We start from the raw sequence: 24,250 nt of genomic DNA, 5'->3' as shown, positions 1-24,250 counted from the left end.
CAATTCAAGTGTGAGACTTCTGAAGTGGAATGCGATTTTGAGCCTTGCGATGGGTACGATGCTGTACGTTGTGACCTTAGCGATGCCGTAAAGCATCATGGGAACTTTGTTCTTACGACCCCTATCATGGAAAGTGATTCTGTGCGTGTCAAACCTGAGGGATGCGAAAGTGATGCCGCTCGTCCTCTTGGACATTTTACTGGGTTTCGTTTTAAAGGGGAATGTTCACCTTCACGTCTACCCCCCTACGAATGTCATCCAGCCCTGAGCAAACTCCTGCCCATGTCACTCAATCCTCATCGAAACGAACCTGTGAAAGACGAATATTCGTTCCCTGTGCGTTTGTCGGAATACTGCGACTTTGAAAATCGTCTTCAATCGTTCAAAGGAAAATGGCCTAAGTATCTGGGAGGACCGACCCCCGAAGAATTAGCCAGAGCCGGATTTTTCTACTTGGGCGAAGGAGATAAAGTCAAGTGCTTCAGTTGCGGTGTGTCACTTCACCACTGGGAACCACAAGATTCGGCCTACGTAGAACATGCTCGATGGTCACCGAATTGTCATTACTTACCCTTAGTGGGACCGAGACATTGAAGTAACTTACCATAATCTGTTCATGGATACTTTACAAGAGAACATTCGTGCTTTGCCTGTGGAGTTGAGAGAACGCATTTACCGAGAACTGGTCAAAATACAAGTGAAATGTAAAGAACAATTGCATCCGTTACGTCACCGGTGTTTGAACCACTGGTACCTGAAGGCTATACAAGGATTGATTCAATTGAAAGTGTTCCATTGGACAGACATTGATCAACGATCCCCTAGTTTTAAAAAGGATTGGTTTGTTATGGACGATTCTATCTACTACATCATTGTAAACTTACTGCATCGAATTCCAGAGGAAGAGTTAACGAATTACCAACATCTTGAACAAAATGTCAACTTAGTGAAAGAGGAAACTTCTGAACGAATTGTAATGTGTAGATTAGTGACTAAACGATTTAAATTCGACACTGAAGGAAAACCATGTTTGTGCAAAGAGTATATTTCTTGTGTCAGACCAAAGAGGATTTAGTATGACCTATTCATGGATACTTTGCTAGAGAACATTCGTGCTTTGCCTGTGGAGTTGAGAGAACGCATTTACCGAGAACTGATCAAAATACAAGTGAAACGCAAACGCAAAGTTATTGAACCGTTTTTAAATTATGCTCTGTTCCAAAGTATAAGAAGACTGATTATGAGTGGATATTACATCAGGCACAAAGGTAAACGAGGCTATTGGCCACCACCCAAGGATTCCAAAAACAGTGTATATACTTATGGATACTTTACAAGAGAACATTTTGGGCTTGCCTGAGGAGTTGAGAGAAAGGATTTACCGAGAGCTGGTGAAAATACAAGTCAAACGTAAAGAACAATTGCATCCGTTACGTCACCAGATCTTTAACCACTGGTACCTGAATGGTATAAGAGGACTGATTCGTCAGAAATTTTTTCAGTGGTCAGACCTTGTTGAACATTTTCAGTTTGTGAATGATGATGAACTAGACGTTCGTAATTTTGGTTATTAAGAGATTCACTTACTGCAACGTATTGAGGAAGACATGTTAAAGGATTACCAACATTTGTTACATGGAATCTGCTTACAGAAAGACGAAACGTCTAGACAAACTCTGACGTTTCATTTAAAGTATGTAACATTTAAATTCCCTACTGGAGAACGAACATGTCTAGTTAGAAATTACCTTTATTGCTTCCGAAACAAAGACACTATAAAATCAAGTTGCCATGCCACGGATTATGTCACATATTATTGAACAGATTCCGTGGAAGGAACTCAATGACCAGATTCAAACCGTGGATCATTACCATCGATTATTACAAGAACTGTATCCATTCAATTTGGGTCGACAAGTGGTGTGTGTCTTAGTGACTTGTTTTCTGGGATTTCGTTTACCAGCCGATTCTTTGTGGACGCTTTACGATCAGTACTTACCACCTCCATGGCCTTAAATGGTCACGAAAAACTCCTTTTGCTCAAAGCCTTGCGGTTTCATCTGGATACTTCTCGACCTCTACGGGAAAAAAAGATTCGTCAACTTTTAGCTACCCAAGACGTGTATGACGATGTGTGTGTAGCTTGTGACTTACATCCCCATTGGACAGATGTTCGTGCCTGGAAAGAATGGGATTTTGAGGCTTGGACCCAAGAAGTGGCCCAGTATGCACGAGAGTTGTTCAAGGAAAGAAATTACTTTTCAACGTGTGTTAGTGACGGTGCCAGAAGAACCCGTCACCCAGGACAGGACTGTCGTGGACAGGCCTGAAAGACCCTTTCGGGAGGACACTTGTGTGACCTTACCCCCTATAGAACTGGTCAGAACATTACCCAAAACATGTTGTACAGACACTTGTGTTTATTCCACGTTAATGGTTATCATGTGCCTTTTATCCTTGTACTTAAGCCTTTGGCTTTTATGTATTTTTGTCTTTCGTATTCATGTTTGAAACATTCAATAAACGTGTTCTGAAAAAAGTATATAAACTCTTGTCTTGTTTGTTTTCGTGTCACAAGTGACATTTCTCACACTATGGCTACCTCTGCTGTCTCTGCTCCCTCTTCCTCTACTGTCAAAGTCATCGACGAACACTTAGATCGTGCCAGTTGGGAGGCTTTGTATCTTCGCCATCCCTTTAACATGCTCATTGCTGGACCTAGCGGTTCAGGCAAAACCGAATTCGTCAAACGTTTGATCGAACATAAACATCATTTGATCGATCGGCCACCTCAACGGATCGTGTGGTGTTACAAAGAGTGGCAATCGGCGTACAGCCTCTTGCGAGAAAGTCAAGGCGATTCCATCGTGTTTGTGGAAGGCATTCCTAAAGAAGACGACGAAATCGTCTCTGACTCCCGTCAAACCCATTTGGTCATTTTCGACGACATGTTAGGAGAAGACGAAGAAGAAATTAAACTGTGGTTCACGCGCAAAGGGCATCACCGTAATGCCAGTGTCGTTTACATCACCCAAAATTTGTTTCAACAAAGTAAAGCCCATCGCACCATCAGTCTCAATGCGCATTACGTGGTCTTGTTTAAAAGCCCTCGAGATAAATCGCAAGTGCAAGTCTTAGCCAAACAGTTAGGAACGCCTTGGCTGACTCAGGCGTACGACGATGCCACTCAAACGCCACACGCCTATTTACTCATCGATTTGAAACCTACGACCCCCGAGGATTTGCGATTTCGTACCCACTTGTTTCACCACTGGTGCCAAGACGGAGGGCCTGTCCTGTACACGTCTCCGTCCTCGACTTAATTTCACTCCACATAAAAAAATCTATAAAAACCTCAGACCCTTTTTCGTCTGTCTCACACAACGTCAACATGACGTCCCTTCAGTCGCATCTTCCCGTCAAATTGATTCGTGCCTTGTATGGCATCAGTCGAGAAAAAAATCCACAAACACGAGCTCGTGTCTTAGAAGCTAAGTCTCAAAGAAGTCTTACGATGGTTCACGGTGACGGCCAACTGGACGATCCCCGCATGGACACTCAAACCAAAAAACAAATCATTTTGAAACCTGGAGGGAGCGGTACTCTAGGTAGGGTCATCATTCGCACTCTCTTAAGATGGGATCCTAATGCCCCCAAAGTTATACCCAAGAAAAAAGTCCAACGAAGCCCCAAGAAGAAAAAGACCAGGTCCCCAAGAAGAATAACTTCTCCAGTGGCAGGACCCTCCTCTTACCAGACACCACCCCGGAAAAAGAAAAGAAGCCCCCAGAAAAAGAAACAGAGAAAAAGTCCCCAGAAAAAGAAAAGTCCACAGAAGAAAACTAGTCGCAAGAGAGGCACTTCGGCCAGGACGCAACTTTACACTCGCAAAGCACGACCTGCCACGGCAGTGACTGCGTCTCCGGCATCCTCACGTTCATCCACTTCTCCGTTGATGACACCAAGAACTGAAGAGTACTTGGAGACGTTGATCACCCCAAGAACTTCTCCGTTATTGACCACAAAAAGAACTTCCTCAGTGGCAGGACCCTCCAATTTAGTGGCAGTGGCTGCTGCTCACAAAGTACCTTCTCCCAAAATCAAAGTCCAAGAAAGATCGGGCATGTTACAAAGTTTACTGAATTTGTCCAAGCAAGAACTGGCTCGATTTAATCCGTTGCGTACCCCTGCACGACGTGTCATGCCTGTCCTCAAACTGATACGACGTAAAGACAATCAGTGGCGACGCGTTCCAGTATAAAAAAGGTGTATGACCAAGTCGGGGTATCAGTGTTTTTTGGTGCTCCTGAAGACTCAAAGATGTCACCCTCCAGAAAACCCCAAGGAAAGAAAAGGAAAGGACTACCACTACGTTTAGTCAAACGTGGGGACATGTTATCTGTCCTGTCCAAAGCTTCTCCACCTCTACGAAAAAAACTCATTCAATCGGCCTCCAAAGAGGTCATCGATACCGTGTGCGAATGTTGTTTGAACGTCTTGAAAGGCACGATCCCTTTGTCCAAACACCAGAAACAATGCTTAAGCAAACATCGTCACGTTCTTCGCCAAATGGTTCAAAAGAAAATTCCCATTCGTCAAAAGAAGAAGATGTTGGTCCAACGTGGAGGTATTTTACCTCTCTTGTTAGGACCCTTACTGAAAGGAGTCTTGGGAACCATGTTGGGAGGACTGGTGGGAGCAAGATAAAAAGGCCCTCGGAAGTCCCAAGATCTCACAATCGACCCCTGACAACCCCATGGAAGGACGAAAACTAGCTTTAGTGCCTTACAAACGATGGATGGAATACCATCGGTGGCAAGAACAACGCACCCCGCATTTACCTCCCTTGATGGATCGCCAAGATTTGTCCGGAACAGAAAAATCGCAAAAGTACGGTCAACTCTTGCAACGACTGCAACTCTTTCACCAGAAAGCTTTAGACGAAACAGCTCTACCCACTCTGAAAGATTTTAAGACCTTGATGAAAAGTCCAGCACCATCACCAGTACCAGTACCAGTACCAGTACCATCACTACCAGTGACCAAGACAGAAAAAGGAGAAGAAGAAGAAGAAGGGTTTCAAACTCCACCAGAAAAAGTACGCAAGTTAACAACACCACCTACCTCCAGAATTGAATGGATTAAAAAGATGAGGCCACCCCTTCTTCATCACAAGAGAAAAAGAAAGTGAAGACAGAAGTGAAGACAGAAGTGAAACAATAACCGATATCCCCCGCTCAGACATCCTCCTCTTCAACACCTTTTGCCGGTCGCACACGCAAAGCATTACAATCCAAGAAAATACCCCAAGAGAAAAAGAGTAGCATCCTCCAAGAGTGGGTGTCTTATTAACACACAAACACAAAAAATGGAAAAAGTCTTAGCCAGCATTTACTTCGATCCCTCTCATCCTGCAGGTTACGCAGGAGTTCAAAAATTGTATCGTGCTGCCAACACTCGATTGAAAAGTCTCCGTTTACCTCAAGTGCAACGATGGTTACAAGAACAAGCTACCTACACTTTACACAAACCCATTCGACGCAAGTTTGCCAGAAGTCGCACCCGAGTGGAAGGCATCGATCATCAATGGCAAGCCGATTTAGCCGATGTCTCTCATTTGGCCAGCTACAATCGTGGCTACAAATATTTGTTTTGTGTCATCAACGTCTTTTCCAAATTTGCCTGGGTCGTGCCCTTGACTTGCAAATCGAGCAGCGAGTTAGTGCGAGCCCTGCAACGGGTGTTGAAACAAAGCGGTTGTCACCCTCTTCGATGGGAAACGGACAAAGGCACCGAATTTCTGAACCAAGCTTTCCAAAAAGAATTAAAGAAACGTGACATTCATTTTTTTACCACCGAGAATCCCGAAACCAAAGCCAGCATCGTGGAACGTTTTCAACGTACTTTGAAAGAACGCATGTGGAAATATTTTACGCATCACCACACTCTGAAGTACATCGACATCTTACCGCACCTGGTGCAAGCGTACAACCAATCTTACCATCGAAGCATTGGACGTGCCCCGCAAGAAGTGACTCCCGAGAACGAAGTGTTGGTGTTTGAGCGCCTGTTTGGTAGGTCCCCGACGAGGGCTGTCCCCAAGAAAAGTGGAGAGTTGGCCGTAGGAGATTGGGTGCGCATTGGCAAAACCAAACGCACTTTCGACAAAGGTTACTTACCTAACTGGACGACCGAATTGTTTCGTGTCACTGGACGAGTGCATGGTCGTCATCCTACCGTCTATAAATTGGAAGACATGAACGGAGAAGTGCTCAAAGGAACGTTTTATTTGCCCGAGTTACAACGTGTCACCAAAAAAGAAGACGACGTGTACGACATCGAAAGCATTCTCGAACGCAGAACCCGTAAAGTGGGCAAACGACGTGTCAAAGAAGTCAAAGTACGTTAGAAAGGATATCCACCCAGTTTTGATTCTTGGATCGACGCTTCGCAAGTCATCGACTATAAAAAGAAGTGACCATCATGCCCTTTCACACAGACGCAGCTACGTCGACCACTCCTTCACCCAGTTCTTCTGTGCAAGATTTACAAAAACAACCTTTGTGGGTGTGGTGTGGAGAACGTGTGCCTAAAACGCAAATCGTCTTTTTCTGCCAAATCTTCGTGGTGTATTGTGTCATCGGAGCAGCCATTGCCAATTTGAGTTTGCAACAAGGAGACAAACAATTGTGGACCATTTTATTGAGTAGTTGCATCGGGTACCTGCTTCCCAATCCCTCCCTGAAATTCTCTTCCAACGGGAACCACGGGAACCTTGTGTCCAGTGCCAGTGCCAGTCACCACTCCAACTACAACCAGAACCCCATTTTGGACGGAGACACGCCTCTGACATCCACTAACCCCTCGGACAGCCACAGAACTCTGGAATTATGAGTCACCAAAACCAATTTTACTTAACCTTACCCAGTGACAGTTCCATGGAGGTGTTTCCCCACAACACGTTGTGCTGTTACACGGCTAAATTACCTCAGGCCATCCAGTTAGATCACGAAGCCCATTGGGAAGTGGCTTTAGTAGAAATGATTCACCCTACACAAATCCAAAACATCACCGAAAAGCAAAACACTTTTGAGGTCGAAATCCTGAACCAACAATTACAAGAAACCATGAATGACATCGGGTTTTCAGGGGACACAAGACCATCCAACACCATCCAACAATTCACCCTTCAATATCTACACCTTGAAAATTCCGGCAGGGTTTTATTTTAGTGGCCAACATTTGGTGGACACCATTGCTTCCAGGTTCGAGTTAGCCTTTGGCAAAGCCCTGAACAAAGTCAAAAAAAGTGTCACCCTGGAGTACCATAAAGTGTCTCGTCGCTTACTGATGAAATTTCAGGATACCCAAACGTTGTCCAACAGTTTTAATCGTGACTTGTTTGATATTTTAGGTGGAGACACAAAAATGGCTCCAAATTTTAAACCGAAGATCAACAGCAATACGGAATTTTACAAGATTTTTCGATTCCCTGTAGAACTGAACCAAGGACTGAATTTGATCTTTGTGTATTCCGATGTGGTGGAGTATAACGTGGTGGGACACACCTCTGTGCCGTTACTGCGTGTCATTCCTTTCAAAGTGGATAGTACCACGACCAGTGACCAGGAAGGTGGAAACACTTATCACGTTCACCGCAAATTTGTACATCCTCACTATTTGCCTGTCAGCAAGTCGTATTTGGACACGGTCAACATTGCTATAAAAGTAAGATCTAGGACACAATATTCCATTCACCAAAGGAAAAGTCACGGTGAAACTCCATTTTCGAAAACGGTTCTCTCACGACTCGTAAGTCATGTATCCAGTGTATCGAGGGGTTGCTCGGCAGCGAGGACACGGTTTAGGAGATATGTTAAAATCGGCCTTTCGTTCGGTGGCCCCAGTCTTGAAACCGATGGTGACACGCGGATTGCACGCCTTGAAAGATGCGGCACTGACGCAAGGCAAAGAATTTCTCGAAAATGTCATCATCGACAAACAAAACCCTAAAGAAGCCTTCATGAGGGCAGGCAAATATGTCTTGCTGTAAACGGGCAAAGACCTTTTGGGCCGCCGAGACACACCTATAAATGCCCTGCACGCTACCGAGTCAGGCATTCAGCAAGGACAAGGCAGAAAGAGACGACGAAGAAAACATCCTTTCACCAGACTTCACACGTCTAAAGCGAGAAAGACCAAGAAAAGAAGAACCGTTCGAGACTTAGACGTTTTCGATTATTGAGACACAGCAACAAAAAATGATGCACCGAGAGTCTTGCGCCTGTTCCAAGACGGAACTGGATCTGTTTGCCATGCCACCCACCATGATGACCATGCAAGAATCCCAATGGGTGGAATTTCATCCCGTCTCCTCATTGACCGATTCCGCTCCCATCGAGTTTGAAATTAAATGACAGCCCGAAGATTACATCGATCTGAATAGCAGTTACTTGTACTTGAAAGTCAAAGTTCAAGATAAGGATGGAAATGCTATAGACACTGAGCCAGTAGCTCCCGTCAACAATTTCATGCATTCCTTGTTTAGCGGAGTGGACTTGTACTTGAATAACAAACTAGTCAGTAGCAGCATGGATACTTACCCTTATCGAGCGTACCTGGAAAATCTCTTGACGTACGGAATAGACGCCAAGAACACTCATCTCAATGCCTGTGTGGTATGGGAAGCTGACGATGCAGGCGAATTTGAAACATTCAAAACTGATCCAACCAAAGAACACAATGCGGGATTTGTAGAACGAAGAGACAAAATCAAAGACGGACACAGTTTAGAACTGATGGATCGTTTGCATTTGGACATGTGGTTGCAAGAAAAGTATTTGCTGAACGGGGTGGATGTCCGCCTGAGACTGAATCGCAGCAGTACCGCTTTCCATTTAATAGCTGATAGTGACGATAATTACAAAACCAAAATCCAAGAAGCCAGACTCTACGTACGCCGTGTGGAAGTGTTACCTAAAGTGGGAAACGACATTAGTCAGACGTTGAGCAGAACGACCGCCAAGTATCCGATCCGACGCGTAGAAGTGAAAACCTTCACCATTCCTAGGGGGACAGCGATCCATGATCGAAGATCATCTGTTCCAAGGACAGCTACCCAAACGTTTAATCGTTGGTATGGTCGAGAATACAGCCTTCAACTAAGCTATCGCTAAAAATCCTTTCTGCTTTCAACACTTTGACGTGTCCAAGATCGAAGTCAGTCGCTATGGCAAGACCTTGTGTACCCGACCTTTCGAACCTAACTTTGACAACAAGAATTACTTGAGGTCGTACTTGTCACTGTACGAAGCCACTGGACAGTTAGGAACCAACACCAGTCACAGCATTACGTACGAGGATTATGCAGGAGGCTACGCTTTGTGGGCTTTCGATTTCACTCCAGACCAAGGCAGCGACGAGGGACATTTCCACCCTATAAAATCTGGTCAGATTCGTGTGGAACTTCAGTTTGCAAAGCCACTGGACGAGACAGTGAACGTCATCCTGTATGCCGAATTCGATAATACGATAGAAATCAACAGTTTGAGAGAAGTCATTCTAGATTATTAGAAGCTATGGAAGACTGTTATCCCTCTTTGCCTAGAGAAGAAACTTTAGAGATGGAATGTGAGGAGACCGTGGAAAAAGAAGAAGTGATCATGATGAAGTCAAGATGGCCAGAACAAGAAGCCCATTTAGTCTCCTGTTTTGCCAAACACTTGGTCGAAAAAATGACGGAATTGATCAAGAAAAATTGCTATGGATGTCAAAACGATCATCCCAGTCAAATTCAACACGACAAATGCCTGATGTTAAGTCAAGAAGAAAAATTGGACGAGTATCTGGACGAAACTTGGAGTCTCATCTCGGACGAAGACGTGTTGCATCAGTGGTATAAAGACTTGCGTGAACATTCTTGTCCACCATTAACCACTCAAGAGATCCATCGTATCGAAGCTCTCCTGAATCAGAGTGAGGAGACGAAACGAAGAAACGGTTATTTGTCAGATATTTTCAAGCAAAAAGTCAGGATCGAATTGACGACTTATTATTATCTGTGAAGAAGAAAAAAACATGGATACCTGGGAACTTTATTAGCTTTTGAACCACAGTTCGTATACGGCTTCTTGGAATCCTGTCGTCTGTGCTAAAGATGAACTCCCTCATCGCAAACCTCAAGACCATCAAGCTTACGTGATCAACACGGACCACAGTCATCTCCCAGGAACCCACTGGGTAGCCGTCTACTTTCCTCAAGAAGGATGTGTGGAATATTTCGATTCGTACGGATTGCCTCCTTTGGAAGACGATATCATCGACTTTATGAGAAGAAATGCTCAGACCACCCGATTCAATAATGTGAAATTACAAGGCACAGATTCCTTGGTGTGTGGACAGTACTGTGTGTATTTTCTGCATCATCGCAGCCTGGGCTATTCCTTAGAACATTTAGTGACTCATTTTGATCCTCGTTCTTCTTCAAAAAACGATGTGAAAGTAGATCGATGGTTTTGTGACCATTATGCTTATCTTTTGTCTCAAGCTAGGAAACGTAGTGTCTATCAATGGCCTAATGACTTCCAACAGTGGAAATCACAATTTCATTCACAACGTTGTCAGCCCTGTTTAAAGTAGATTGTGAATTGAGAAAAAATGTTTGTGGTTAGAAAAAAAAATGTTTGATGTTATAACGTTGGATTATTGTTTAAAATGTTAGAGTTGTTGTTGGTTAGTGTTAAGTGATTTTTTGAATAAAAAATGTTGTGTTTTGAAAAAAATGCGTTTGTCTTTTGTTTGGCTATAAGAATGTTTGATTGATGCTCTTTCATTTCTTACTATCCCTCTCATGACACTCATTGAACGTTGCGACTCGAAAACCGTGTGGGGGATGTTTTCCTTCACGTCCGCGCTTTGACTTTAAGAACCGGGGTTGTTTCCAGTCTAACCATCCATTGTCGACTCATCCTCCTACGAAGATGTGCTCCAAACTAGCTAAGCTCAACGAAGCCTACGTGAATTTGCATAGGGTCAGACACAGTCTGATACCGAAGCCAGAAGAAATAGAGAATGTGAGAATGTTAAAAGTCACTGAAGACCTGATAGAAGAGCTCTTCAGAGAAGAAGTGAACAGGGAGAAAGAAGAATGGACAGAGAAGTACAGACTTCAGAGACAGCAGCAACAGCAACAACAACAGCAACAGCAGCAGCAGCAACCTGAACCTGACAGAGGCTTTGTCGATTGTCGTATCGACACCAAAGAGTTCTTCTTCTCTTTCCGAAGAAGCAGACCTATTGCCAGAAAGTCCATCCTCAGAGGACATCGCATTCTTAGAAACTAAAATAGATTGCCTTAGCAAACAAAAAAACCCCAGCCCTTTTCAGGGCTACCCCAATACTCTAGAAAAGAAATAACCATCAATTTGCCACTGTGTGTGTGTGTAGGTAGAGTAGTGTGAATATAAACACTGACTCTTTTTTAATAATGCGAGTGTATGTGTTTGTGTGTTAGTGTTTGTGTTTGTAACTGCTCACGTAAGCTTGTGTGAATAGTAGAATATGGGTTTCTTTATTGTTTCTTAGCGTATGTGGAGAGTATAGTTTGGGTTTTATTATATGAAATGAGAAAAGTGGGGATGTTTTCCTTCACGTCCGCGCAATGTTTGGTCATGATCTAGGTAAGATCAATTTTATGTTTTAGAGGGGATGTTTTCCATCACGTCCGCGCTTTCACTATAAGAACCCACAAGGTTTGATGTTCGAACCATTCTACGGAATAATGAAAACGAAGATGGTGGTTGCAAGTGAGTTGTTCAACAATTTGGTACATATATACAATTGGAAAATGGTGGTATCTATGTAGTGGAGAGATTAGAAAAAGAATGGAAGATAGCAGAGTATCTGGACTACGCTAAATGCCTAAACGTAGCAAAAGAAGTGATAGCAGAAATGATAGAAGAGGAGGAAAAGAGATTGAGAGGTATGATAAATCCCACCTATGTCAGAGTGGGAAGCCTAAAGGAAGCACTTGACAATGCAAACAAAGTCAGGTGCTTTCTTGAAAAAATGTCACATGGGACAGAGTGCTCTTTTGTGGAGAGAGGTCAGGAAAGACTGAGGAAAGGAGAGGAGTTGATGAGAAAAGTGATGGAGGTAGAGGTAAAGAAGATTAAAGAGAGATGGTATAAAGAAAGAAAAGATCAGGAAAACAAAAAGAAACAGGCTGATTTTGAAAGGCTAAATCAGAATTGGATCAAAGTCCAGGAAAAGTTTAGAGCCTTGGGCCATCCAGACTGGATGCCAGAGGAGAAAAAGAAAGGAATAATGGAAAAAGTGAGGACTTGGTGGAAGAAGTTAAGGAGTTAGAAGAAGAAGAAGAAGAAGAAACCCAAAGGCCCTTTTCAGGGCCACCCATATTTCTCGAAAAGAGAATGACTTTCCATTGCCTACCCCTTTTTCTAAATTTAAAAAAAAAACAAATCCCATGTTCAATTCCCCCCTTGTCCCTAGATAGACCCACACTTTATTCCCCATGTTCAATTCCCCTTGAGGCTAAAGTGGCCCAAGACTGTTTCCCATGTTAAATTCCCCTTGAGGCTATAGTGGCCCACGATTGTTCTCCATGTTAAATTTCCATTGAGGCTATAGTGGCCCGGGGGTGGGGGTGGGGTCTGTAATGCTAATTCCCATTGAGGCTATAGTGGCCCTATTTACTACTCATAAAATCGAATTCACAAGATTTAAGTTATCTATCATTACAACTTGTGTGACTGCCTTCTTGTTTTGACATTAATGTGTGAAGGAAAGAATTAAAAACCCATGTCTGTCAAGCAAGTGTTTTCTTGCATATTTGCAGAAAGTACGGAACGTAAATCTTTTTCCAATAATATTTTTCTCATAACTTTAAAAAATGTAAAATTTTATGTAGAATAATTCTTTGAAATATGCCGATATCTTAACAGCTGTTACTACTGTAACCACTCAAAATATTAACAGCTAGATTGACATCGTATTAATATGAAAACATACGTTTGAGAATACATGTCAGTTACGTGAGAACATAATGTAGTGTTTCCTTATTTTCTTTGAATTTTCTTTTAAATAATTTTCTTCTTCTTCATTTTTACTCGTGCTCTGCAAATGGGACCTTTTTCTTCTAAAGGCATACATGGGACAGACTACAGTACGGGGTGTCGACGTGGACCATTGGCAGTCTTGTATGACGTGGGATTTACTGTTTGCCAACTTCACTCTGGACTATTATTTTACAGGTAAACCAAAGTAATCATATATTGACTTATGAATAGGGTCCAGATCGAACGGAAAGAGAAGATCATAGTTTGGCTACGTCCGAACCCACAAAATACCCTTATCGTTCTATAGAATTAGAAGAGATAACATATTCTTGTAAAATTTTATAATTTTCCATGTAGACCAAGTAAATGAAGACATTGATCGAAATTGAAAATATTGAATATATTTTTATGTTGAAATGGTAGATCATATATTGTATTATGAAAAGCCATTAAGATGTTTATGTTTGACTTAAAAAGAATCACTTAATGTTTCCGACGATTAACCTATTTTCAAGATCACACTTGCTACAAAAGTTAGGAATCAATGCATGTGTGACGACCGATGCTGAACCTATCACAGTCTTACATCCAAAGTATTCAGTTCACCTAATTTCATTTTTTGTTCGAACATGCAGGCATCGTTGTATGTAAGTAGTGAAAGGGGCCACCCTAGGGACAATGGGAATTAGCATTACAGACCCCCCTGGGCCACTCTAGGGAAAATGGAATTTTAACATGGGGAAAATTGCTGGGCCACTCTAGGGACAAGGGGAATTAACATGGGGAATAGAGTTTGGGCTTGTCTAGGGACAACTGGAATTGAACATGGGGAATAGAGTTTGGGCTTGTCTAGGGACAAGGGAAATTGAACATGGGAATAGAGTTTGGGCTTGTTTAGGGACAAGGGGAATTTAACATGGGAGAAAAAAAAACTACTTTAGGGACAAGGGGAATTTAACATGGGATTTTTTTTTTAAAAAAAATTTAAAAAAGGGTAGGCAATGGAAAGTCAATCTCTTTTCGAGACCTATGAGTGGCCCTGAAAAGGGCCTTTGGGTTTCTTCTTCTTCTTCTTCTAAATCCTTAACTTCTTCCACCATCCTCTTATTTTTTCCATCATTCCTTTCTTCTTCTTTTCTGTTTCCGGTATCCATTCCGGGTGACCCATGGCTCGGAACTTCTGTTGGATTTTCATCCAGTTAGCGTTTAGTTTCTCTAGTTCTTCCTTTTTCTTTCTATTTTCTTCTTCTTTTCTTTCCTTTGACTACTTTTCTTTGATCTTCTTGACCTCTTCGGTCAGCACATTCCTCATTACTTCTTCCGCTTTCTTAAGCTTGTCTAGCCCCACTTCACAAATGACCAATCTGTCCATTCTACAATGTCTTCTAAAAAACACCTTACACTCGTCACATAAACTATGGCTTCTTTCAACTTGCCCACTTTCACATACGGTGGGTTAATTAAGCCTCTGATTCTCTACTCCTCATCCTCTATCATTTCTTTCACAATATCGATTGCTAAGTGGAGGCTGGTTACTTGTCTTGAGACGAAGTCTTTTGTCACTGCATGCCTCCATTCCTGTTCAAGCCTTTCTGCTACATTCAATCCATCCACCATCCAATACCAACTTCCCATAAGGTTGTTATACAAAGCTGAAGCTGCTGGCATCTTCTTGTTTGCTTATTCGGTGGAATGGGCTCCAATGGCAAACACTGTTAGTTTTATAGTCAAAGCGCGGACGTGATGGAAAAACATCCCCCCTAAAACAAAATTGATCTTACCTAGACCATGACCAAACAACGCGCGGACGTGAAGGAAAACATCCCCTACTTTTCTCATTTCATATGATCTACTATCCACATACTTGAACCAGCAATAAACGAATCCCAAATCTACTATTTACACACGCAAATCATTAAAACGAAATCCATAATCTACTATCCACACAATCGTACGTGATCGGTTACAAAACCCAAACTATACTCTCCACATACGCTAAGAAACAATAAACTAACCCATAATCTACTATTCACACAAACGTACGTGAGCGCTTACAAACACACAAACACAAACACAAACACATACCCTCACACTAGGAAAAAAAAGAGTCAGTGTTTATATTCACACTACTCTACATACACACATTGGCAAATCGATTGTTATTTCTTTTCTAGAGTATTGGGTAGCTCTGAAAAGGGCTGTTTGTTTTTGAACTCCAGTGACACCTGGTTAATGATAGTACCTTCCAGGCCTGGCACCACACACACATATTCTTCCTCTTATTTTTTTTCTTGAATGCGCATTGGGAGGATGATTGGCTTCAGCACCCCAATCCTCTGTCTCTGGTATCTTGTAAGCCATCGTCTCTCCTATTTTCTTTTCCTCCTCTTCCCTCTGTCTTCCCTCCTCCTCTTCCTTCTTTATTCTTTCCTCTTCTACTATGGCCTCCGCGGCCAGTTCATTTAACAGGCGCCTGACATATTCCAGATGTATCTGGAGTTCAAGAACTTTGCTTATTCTGGTATTCATTGTCTTGTCAACGAATGAACAGGGTAGCTAGACTGCCCAGCGAGTTTCAATTTATACTGAAAGCGCGGACGTGATGGAAAACATCCCCTAAAACAAAATTCATCTTACCTAGATCATGACCAAACAACGCGCGGACCTAAAAGAAACACTCACTCACTTTTTTATACTGCCCATTACTAATTTAAAAATTTTCATTAATCACTTCAATATACTATCCACATACGCAAAGCAATCAAACCCCAAATCTACTCTCCCACACGTCAAACAGCAAAAAAAAACCATGATCTTAATCTACTATCCACACAAACATACGTGAGCACTTACAAACACACAATCCTATACACAAACACATACATTCACGCTATAAAAAAGAGTTAGTGTTTATATTCACACTACTCTACCTACACACATCGGCAAATGGATTGTTATTTCTTTTCTAGAGTATTGGGTAGCCCTGAAAAGGGCTGTTTTTTTTGTTTGCTATGGCAATCTTTTAGTTTCTAAGAATGCGACGTCCTCTGAGGATAGACTTTCTGACGATAGGTCTGCTTCTTCGGAAAGAGAAGAAGAACTCTTTGGTGTCGATACGACAATCGACAAAGCCTCTGTCAGATTCAGGTTGCTGCTGCTGCTGCTGCTGCTGTTGTTGTTGCTGTTGCTGCTGTCTCTGAAGTCTGTACTTCTCTGTCCATTCTTCTTTCTCCCTGTTTACTTCTTCTCTGAAGATCTCTTCTATCAGGTCTTCAGTGACTTTTAACATTCTCACATTCTCTATCTCTTCTGGCTTCGGTATCAGACTGTGTCTGACCCTATGCAAATTCACGTAGGCTTCATTTAGCTTAGCTAGTTTGGAGCACATCTTCGTAGGAGGATGAGTCGACAATGGATGGTTAGACTGGAAACAACCCCGGTTCTTAAAGTCAAAGCGCGGACGTGAAGGAAAACATCCCTCTACGGTTTTCGAGCCGCAACGTTCAGTGAGTGTCATGAGAGGGATAGTAAGAAATCAAAGAGCATGAATCAACATTCTTATAGCCAAACAAAAGACAAAGGCATTTTTTTCAAAACACAACATCTTTTATTCAAAATCACTTAACATTAACAAACAACTCTAACATTTTTAACAATAATCCAACAATATAACATCAAACATTTTTTCAATTAACACTCTACTTTAAACAGGGCTGACAACGTTGTGAATGAAATTGTGATTTCCACTGTTGGAAGTCATTAGGCCATTGATGGGCACTACGTTTCCTAGCTTGAGACAAAAGATAAGCATAATGGTCACAAAACCATCGATCTACTTTCACATCGTTTCTAGAAGAAGAACGAGGATCAAAATGAGTCACTAAATGTTCTAAGGAATAGCCCAGGCTGCGATGATGCAGAAAATACACACAATATTGTCCACACACCAAGGAATCTGTGCCTTGTAATTTCACATTATTGAATCGGGTGGTCTGAGCATTTCTTCTCATAAAGTCAATGATATCGTCTTCCAAAGGAGGCAATCCATACAAATCAAAATATTCCACACATCCTTCTTGAGGAAAGTAGACGGCTACCCAGTGGGTTCCTGGGAGATGACTGTCTTCCGTGTTGATCACATAAGCTTGATGGTCTTGAGGTTTGCGATGAGGGAGTTCATCTTTAGCACAGACGACAGGATTCCAAGAAGCCGTGAACAAACTGTGGTTCAAAAGATAATAAAGTTCCCAGGTATCCATTGATTTGTGTGGTTTTTTTCTTTACAGGTAATGATAAGTCATCAATTCGATCCTGACTTTTTGCTTAAAAATGTCTGACAAGTAAAAGGCGTTTGGCTCCGACTTCTTATTCTGGTCCAAGAGAGATTCGATGCGACGCCACTCCAGAGACGTTAATGGAGGAGAAGAATGTTTATCCAAGCCTTTATACCACTCGTTCAACACGAATTCTATCTCGATGTGACCCCAAGCTTTGTCCAGATATTCGTCCAATTTTTCTTCTTGGCTCAACATCAGACATTTGTCGTGTTGAATTTGACTGGGATGATCGTTGTGACATCCACAGCACTCTTCCTTGATCAATTCTTTCATTACATCTGTCAGGACTGTAGCAAAACAGGAGACTAAATGGGCTTCTTGTTCTGGCCATCTTGACTTCATCATGATAACTTCTTCGTCTTGGGATTCTTCTTCTTCTTCTTCCACGGTCTCCTCACATTCCATCTTCAAAGTTTCTCCACTAGGCAAAGAGGGATAACAGTCTTCCATAGCTTCTAATAATCTAGAATGACTTCTCTCAAACTGTTGATTTCTATGGTATTGTCAAATTCGGCATACAGGATGACGTTCACCGTGTTATTTACGGGTAAAGGTTCTGCAAACTGAAGTTCCACACGAATCTGGCCGGATTTTATAGGGTGGAAAAGTCCCTCGTCGCTGCCTTGGTCAGGAGTGAAATCAAAAGCCCACAAAGCATGGCCTCCTGTATAATCCTCGTTTGTAATACCGTGACTGGTGTTGGTTCCTAACTGACCGGTAGCTTCGTACAGGGACAAGTACGACCTCAAGTAATTCTTCGCGGCACCAAAGTTAGGTTCGAAAGGTCGGGTACACAAGGTCTTGCCATCGCGATTGACTTCAATCTTGGACACATTGTAATGTTGAAACTCAAAAGGATTTTCATGGTAGGCTACGTTGAAGGCTGAATTCTTGACGATACCAACAATCAAACGCTTGGGTTACTGTCCTTGTAACAGATGATCCTCGATCATGGATCGCTGTCCAGCAGGAATGGTGAAGGTTTTCACTTCCACGCGACATATCGGATACTTGGCGGTCGTTCTGCTCAACGTCTGACTGACGTCGTTTCCCACTTTAGGTAACACTTCCACACGACTAACGTAGAGTCTGGCTTCTTGGATGATGGTTTTGTAAGTGGAACCATCAGCAGCCATCAAATGGAAAGCGGCACTGCTGCGATTCAGTCTCAAGCGGATATCCACCCCGTTCAGCAAATACTTTTCTTGTAACCACATGTCTAGATGCAAGCGATCCATCAGTTCTAAACTACGACTTAGATGAATTTTCGCTCGTCGTTCTACAAATCCCGTTGTATTTTGAGCATCCCCAGCAACTGTAAGGCTGTTGAACTTAGTCGCTTTGTCAGGTTTCCATACCACGCAAGCATCCAGATGAGTGTTCTTGGCTTCTTTTCCGTACGTCAAGAGATTTTCCAGGTACGCTAGGTAAGGGTAAGTATCCATGCTGCTGCTGACCAGTTTGTTATTCAAGTACAAGTCCACTTCGCTAAACAAGGAATGCATGAAATTATTGACGGGAGCTACAGTATCATCAGTGTCTATGTTAGCGTTGGGTGGTTCGATCACTTTCACTTTCAAATACAGGTAACTGCTATTCAGATCGATGTAATCTTCGGGCTGTCCTTTGATTTCAAACTCGATGGGAGCTGAATCCATCAAAGAGGAGACGGGGTGAAATTTCACCCACTGGGATTCTTGCATCGTCATCATGGTGGGGGGCATGGCAAACAGATCCAGTTCCGACTTGGAACAAGCGCAAGATTCTCGGTGCATCATTTTGTTCTGTGTCTCAATAATCTAAAACGTCGAAGTCTCGAACGGTTCCTCTTTTCTTTGCCTTTCTCGCTTTAGAAGTGTGAAGTCTGGTGAAAGGGTGTTTTCTTCGTCGTCTCTTTCTGCCTTGTCCTTACTGAATGCCTGACTCGGTAGCGTGCAGGGCATTTATAGGTGTTTCTCGGCGGCCCAAAAGGTCTTTGCCCGTTTGCAGCAAGACATTTTTGCCTGCCCTCATGAAGGCTTCTTTAGGGTTTTGTTTGTCGATGACGACATTTTGGAGAATTCTTTGCCTTGTGTCAGTGCCGCATCTTTCAAGGCGTGCAATCGTCGTGTCACCATCGGTTTCAACACCGGGGCCACTGAACGAAAGGCCGATTTTAACATATCTCCTAAACCGTGTCCTCGCTGTCGAGCAGCCCCTCGGTACACTGGATACATGACTTACGGGTCGTGAGAGAACCGTTTTCGAAAATGGAGTTTCACCGTGACTTTTCATTTGGTGAATGGAATATTTTGTCCCAGATCTCCTTTTATAGCAATGTTGACCGTGTCCAAATACGACTTGCTGACAGGCAAATAGTGAGGATGTACAAATTCGCGGTGGACGTGATAAGTGTTAACACCTTCCTCGTCAGCGTTCGTGGCAGAATCCACTTTGAAAAGAATGACACGCAGTAACGGCACAGAGGTGTGTCCCATCACGTTGTACTCCACCACATCGGAGTACACGAACATCAAATTCAGTCCTTGGTTCAGTTCTACCGGGGCACGATATAACTTGCTAAAAGACTCGTTGTCGTAAACGATTGGTAATTCCTTTTTCTTGAGCATGGCCATTCTCATGTTCATGTCTCCGCCCAACATGTCAAACAATTCAGGACAAAATAAAATGGACAGGATTTTACTCCCGTCAAATTTCATCGAGAAGCTACGAGCTGCTTTGTGGTATTCCATGGTAACACTTTTTCTGACACTCTCCAAAGCTTTAAGAAACACGCCATTAAACCTGGTGGCTATGGTGCTGACCAAATGTTGACCACTAAAATAATAGCCTGGAGGAATGAACAAGTGATAGGTGGTGTACTTTTGATTTTTTGTGCCAGGGGTTTTCTTGTCATATTTGCCATGGGTATCCAAGTACTGTTGCAATGGTTCGTCATGAACTTCCACTGAAAAAAATTTTGATTGGGAAGGACATTGGGAGCTTGGGTCGGGTGAATGATTTCTACTAAAACCACTTCCCAATGGGCTTCGTGATCTAATGGGATGGCCTGAGGTAATTTGGCCGTGTAACAGCACAACGTGTTCTTGGGAAACACCTCCATGGAACTGTCACTGGGTAAGGTAAAGTAAAATTGGTTTTGGTGACTCATAATTCCAGAGTTCTGTGGCTGTCCGAGGGGTTACTGGACGTCAGACGCGTGTCTCCGCCTAAAATGGGGTCGTTGTTGTTGTTATTGGAGTGATGACTGGCACTGGCACTGGCACTCGACACAAGGTTCCCATGGTTCCCGTCTGAGGCGAATTTCAGGGAGGGATTGGGAAGCAGGTAACCGATGCAACTGCTCAATAAAATGTTCCACAATTGTTTGTCTCCTTGTTGCAAACTCAAATTGGCAATGGCTGCTCCGATGACACAATACACCACGAAGATTTGGCAGAAAAAGACGATTTGCGTTTTAGGCACACGTTCTCTGCACCACACCCACAAGGGTTGTTTTTGCAAATCTTGTAGAGATGAACTGGGTGAAGGATTGGTAGCCGTAGTAGCTGTTTCTGTGTGAAAGGGCATGATGGTCACTTCTTTTTATAATCGATGACTTGCGAAGCGTCGATCCAAGAATCAAAACTGGGTGGATATCCTTTCCAACGTACTTTGACTTCTTTGACACGTCGTTTGCCCACTTTACGGGTTCTGCGTTCGAGAATGCTTTCGATGTCGTACACGTCGTCTTCTTTTTTGGTGACACGTTGTAACTCGGGCAAATAAAATGTTCCTTTGAGCACTTCTCCGTTCATGTCTTCCAATTTATAGACGGCAGGATGACGACCATGCACTCGTCCAGTGACACGAAACAATTCGGTCGTCCAGTTAGGTAAGTAACCTTTGTCGAAATGCGTTTGGTTTTGCCAATGCGCACCCAATCTCCTACGGCCACTTTTCTTGGGGACAACCCTCGTCGGGGACGTACCAAACAGGCGCTCAAACACCAACACTTCCTTCTCGAGAGTCACTTCTTGCTGGGCACGTCCGATGCTTCGATGGTAAGATTGGTTGTACGCTTGCACCAGGTGCGGTAAGATGTCGTTGTACTTCAGAGTGTGGTGATGCGTAAAATATTTCCACATGCGTTCTTTCAAAGTGCGTTGAAAACGTTCCACGATGCTGGCTTTGGTTTCTAGTTTCTCGGTGGTAAAAAAATGAATGTTACGTTTCTTTAATTCTTTTTGGAAAGCTTGGTTCAGAAATTCGGTGCCTTTGTCCGTTTACCATCGAAGAGGGTGACGACCACTTTGTTTCAACACTCGTTGCAGGGCTCGCACTAACTCGCTGCTGGATTTGGAAGTCAAGGGTACGACCCAGGCAAATTTGGAAAAGACGTCGATGACACAAAACAGATATTTGTAGCCACGATTGTAGCTGGCCAAATGAGAGACATCGGCTAAATCGGCTTGCCATTGATGATCGATGCCTTCCACTCGGGTGCGACTTCTGGCAAACTTGCGTCGAATGGGTTTGTGTAAAATGTAGGTAACTTGTTCTTGTAACCATCGTTGCTCTTGAGGTAAACGGAGACTTTTCAGTCGAGTTTTGGCAGCACGATACAATTTTTGAACTCCTGCGTAACCTGCAGGATGAGAGGGATCGTAGTAAATGCTGGCTAAGACTTTTTCCATTTTTTGTGTTTGTTTGTGTGTTAATAAGTCACCCACTCTTCGGTGATGCTACTTTGGGTGGGACGAAAGGGTGGTTTAGAAACGGATTTACGTGTCCGATCGGCTACGGGAGTAGAAGTCGAAGGTAATGGTGGTGGAGGTGGCAATGGAATGGCTTTGGTCTTCTTTTCTTTTTTCACTTCTGGTTTCCCTTCTTTCTTTTTCACTTCTGTCGAAGGATGAGTGGACATCATCTTTTTCACCCAAGCTTTCATTTCTTCTCGTTGGGGTGTGGGGGACGGGGTCAACAAGGATGCTGCAATCTTACTCGAAATGAGTGCTGCTGACGGTGTTTGAAACACTTCTCGCATCTCTTCTTCCTCAGGTCTTCGTGGGGTAGCATCTCTGGTGACCCCTGGGGATGACAGTAGTGGTGGTGGTAGTGATGATAGTGCTGGACTTTTCATCAAGGTCTTAAAATCTTTCAGAGTGGGTAGAGCTGTTTCGTCTAAAGCTTTCTGGTGAAAGAGTTGCAGTCGTTGCAAGAGTTGACCGTACTTTTGCGATTTTTCTGTTTCGGACAAATCTTGGCGATCCATCAAGGACTGCAATTCGTGTTGTAACTGGGACATCTCGCTCAAATTGGGATTGGGAGGTAAATGCGAGGTGCGTTGTTCTTGCCAACGATGGTATTCCATCAACATTCGCACACGGTTCGATGACCTCTTTGGAGACTGATTGAATGAGTTTTTTTCGTAGAGGTGGAGAAGCTTTGGACAGGACAGATAACATGTCCCTATGTTTGACTAAACGAGGAGGCAGTCCTTTCCTTTTCTTTCCTTGGGGTTATTTAGAAGAGGGATGTTTTCTGGAGGGTGACATCTTCAGGAGCACCAAAACACTGATACCCTACTTGGTCACAGGCCTTTTTTATACTGGAACGCGTCGCCACTGATTGTCTTTACGTCGTATCAACTTCAGGACAGGCATGACACGTCGTGCAGGGGTACGCAACGGACTAAATCGAGCCAGTTCTTGCTTGGACAAATTCAGTAAACTTTGTAACATGCCCGATCTTTCTTGGACTTTGATTTTGGGAGAAGGTACTTTGTGAGCAGCAGCCACTGCCACTAAATTGGAGGGTCCTGCCACTGGGGAAGTTCTTGGGGTCATCAACGGAGAAGTTCTTGGTGTGATCAACGTCTCCAAGTACTCTTCAGTTCTTGGTGTCATCAACGGAGAAGTGGATGAACGTGAGGCTGCAGGAGACGCGGTCACCGCCGTGGCAGGTCGTGGTTTGCGAGTGTAAGGTTGCGTCCTGGCCGAAGTGCCTCTCTTGCGACTTGCCAGTAGCTTCTCGTGGGTCGGTGGTTCTTTCCGGGGTTTTCCGGGTTCTTCCTCCACCATTAATACTGGCCGCCATGTATAGCCTATCGTGCTGAAAAATGGCGTTAAACCCCACAACAACAACAACAACAACAACAACTCTCTTGCGACTAGTTTTCTTCTGTGGGCTTTTCTTTTTCTGGGGACTTTTCCTCTGTTTCTTTTTCTGGGGGCTTCTTTTCTTTTTCCGGGGTGGTGTCTGGTAAGAGGAGGGTCCCGCCACTGGAGAAGTTCTCCTTGGGGACCTGGTCTTTTTCTTCTTCTTGGGGCTTCGTTCGACTTTTTTCTTGGGGAGAAGTTTGGGGGCATTAGGATCCCATCTTAAGAGAGAGCGAATGATGACCCCTCCTAGAGTACCGCTCCCTCCAGGTTTCAAAATGATTTGTTTTTTGGTTTGAGTGTCGATGCGGGGATCGCCCAGTTGGGTCAAAGCGACTTTGTTTCGATCAAAAAAGCGTTTGGTTTGATGAGGAATCTGAATGATTCCTTGGAGTAATTGACGTGCCGTCAACGTGAACCATCGTAAGACTTCTTTGAGACTAGCTTCTAAGACACGAGCTCGTATTTGTGGATTTTTTTCTCGACTGATGCCATTCAAGGCACGAATCAATGCGACTGAAGGGACGTCATGTTCAAAATGTGTGTGAGACAGACGAAAAGGGTCTGAGGTTTTTATAGATTTTTTTATGTGGAGTGAAATTAAGTCGAGGACGGAGACGTGTACAGGACAGGCCCTCCGTCTTGGCACCAGTGGTGAAGCAAGTGGGTACGAAATCGCAAATCATCGGGGGTCGTA

The 24,250-nt window shown here is 43.4% G+C and overlaps 1 protein-coding gene across 1 annotated transcript in view; it reads left to right on the top strand.

Moving 5' to 3' along the window:
* LOC149808221 (uncharacterized) overlaps positions 1–24,250 on the top strand; it is a 162,828-nt gene that overhangs the window by 35,024 nt on the left and 103,554 nt on the right. The window contains exon 5 of the mRNA XM_089975084.1: positions 13,163–13,271. Within this exon, the coding sequence (XP_089831210.1) occupies positions 13,163–13,271 (109 nt within the window). The remainder of the gene's footprint in view (positions 1–13,162; positions 13,272–24,250) is intronic.

This window comes from Sinohyriopsis cumingii, chromosome 1 (genome assembly GCF_028554795.1).
Source record: "Sinohyriopsis cumingii isolate HCF-2022 chromosome 1, ASM2855479v2, whole genome shotgun sequence".
Lineage (NCBI taxonomy): Eukaryota > Metazoa > Mollusca > Bivalvia > Unionida > Unionidae > Sinohyriopsis > Sinohyriopsis cumingii.
Note: the sequence above shows the minus strand (reverse complement) of the source record. Positions and strands in the feature narration are given on the sequence as shown.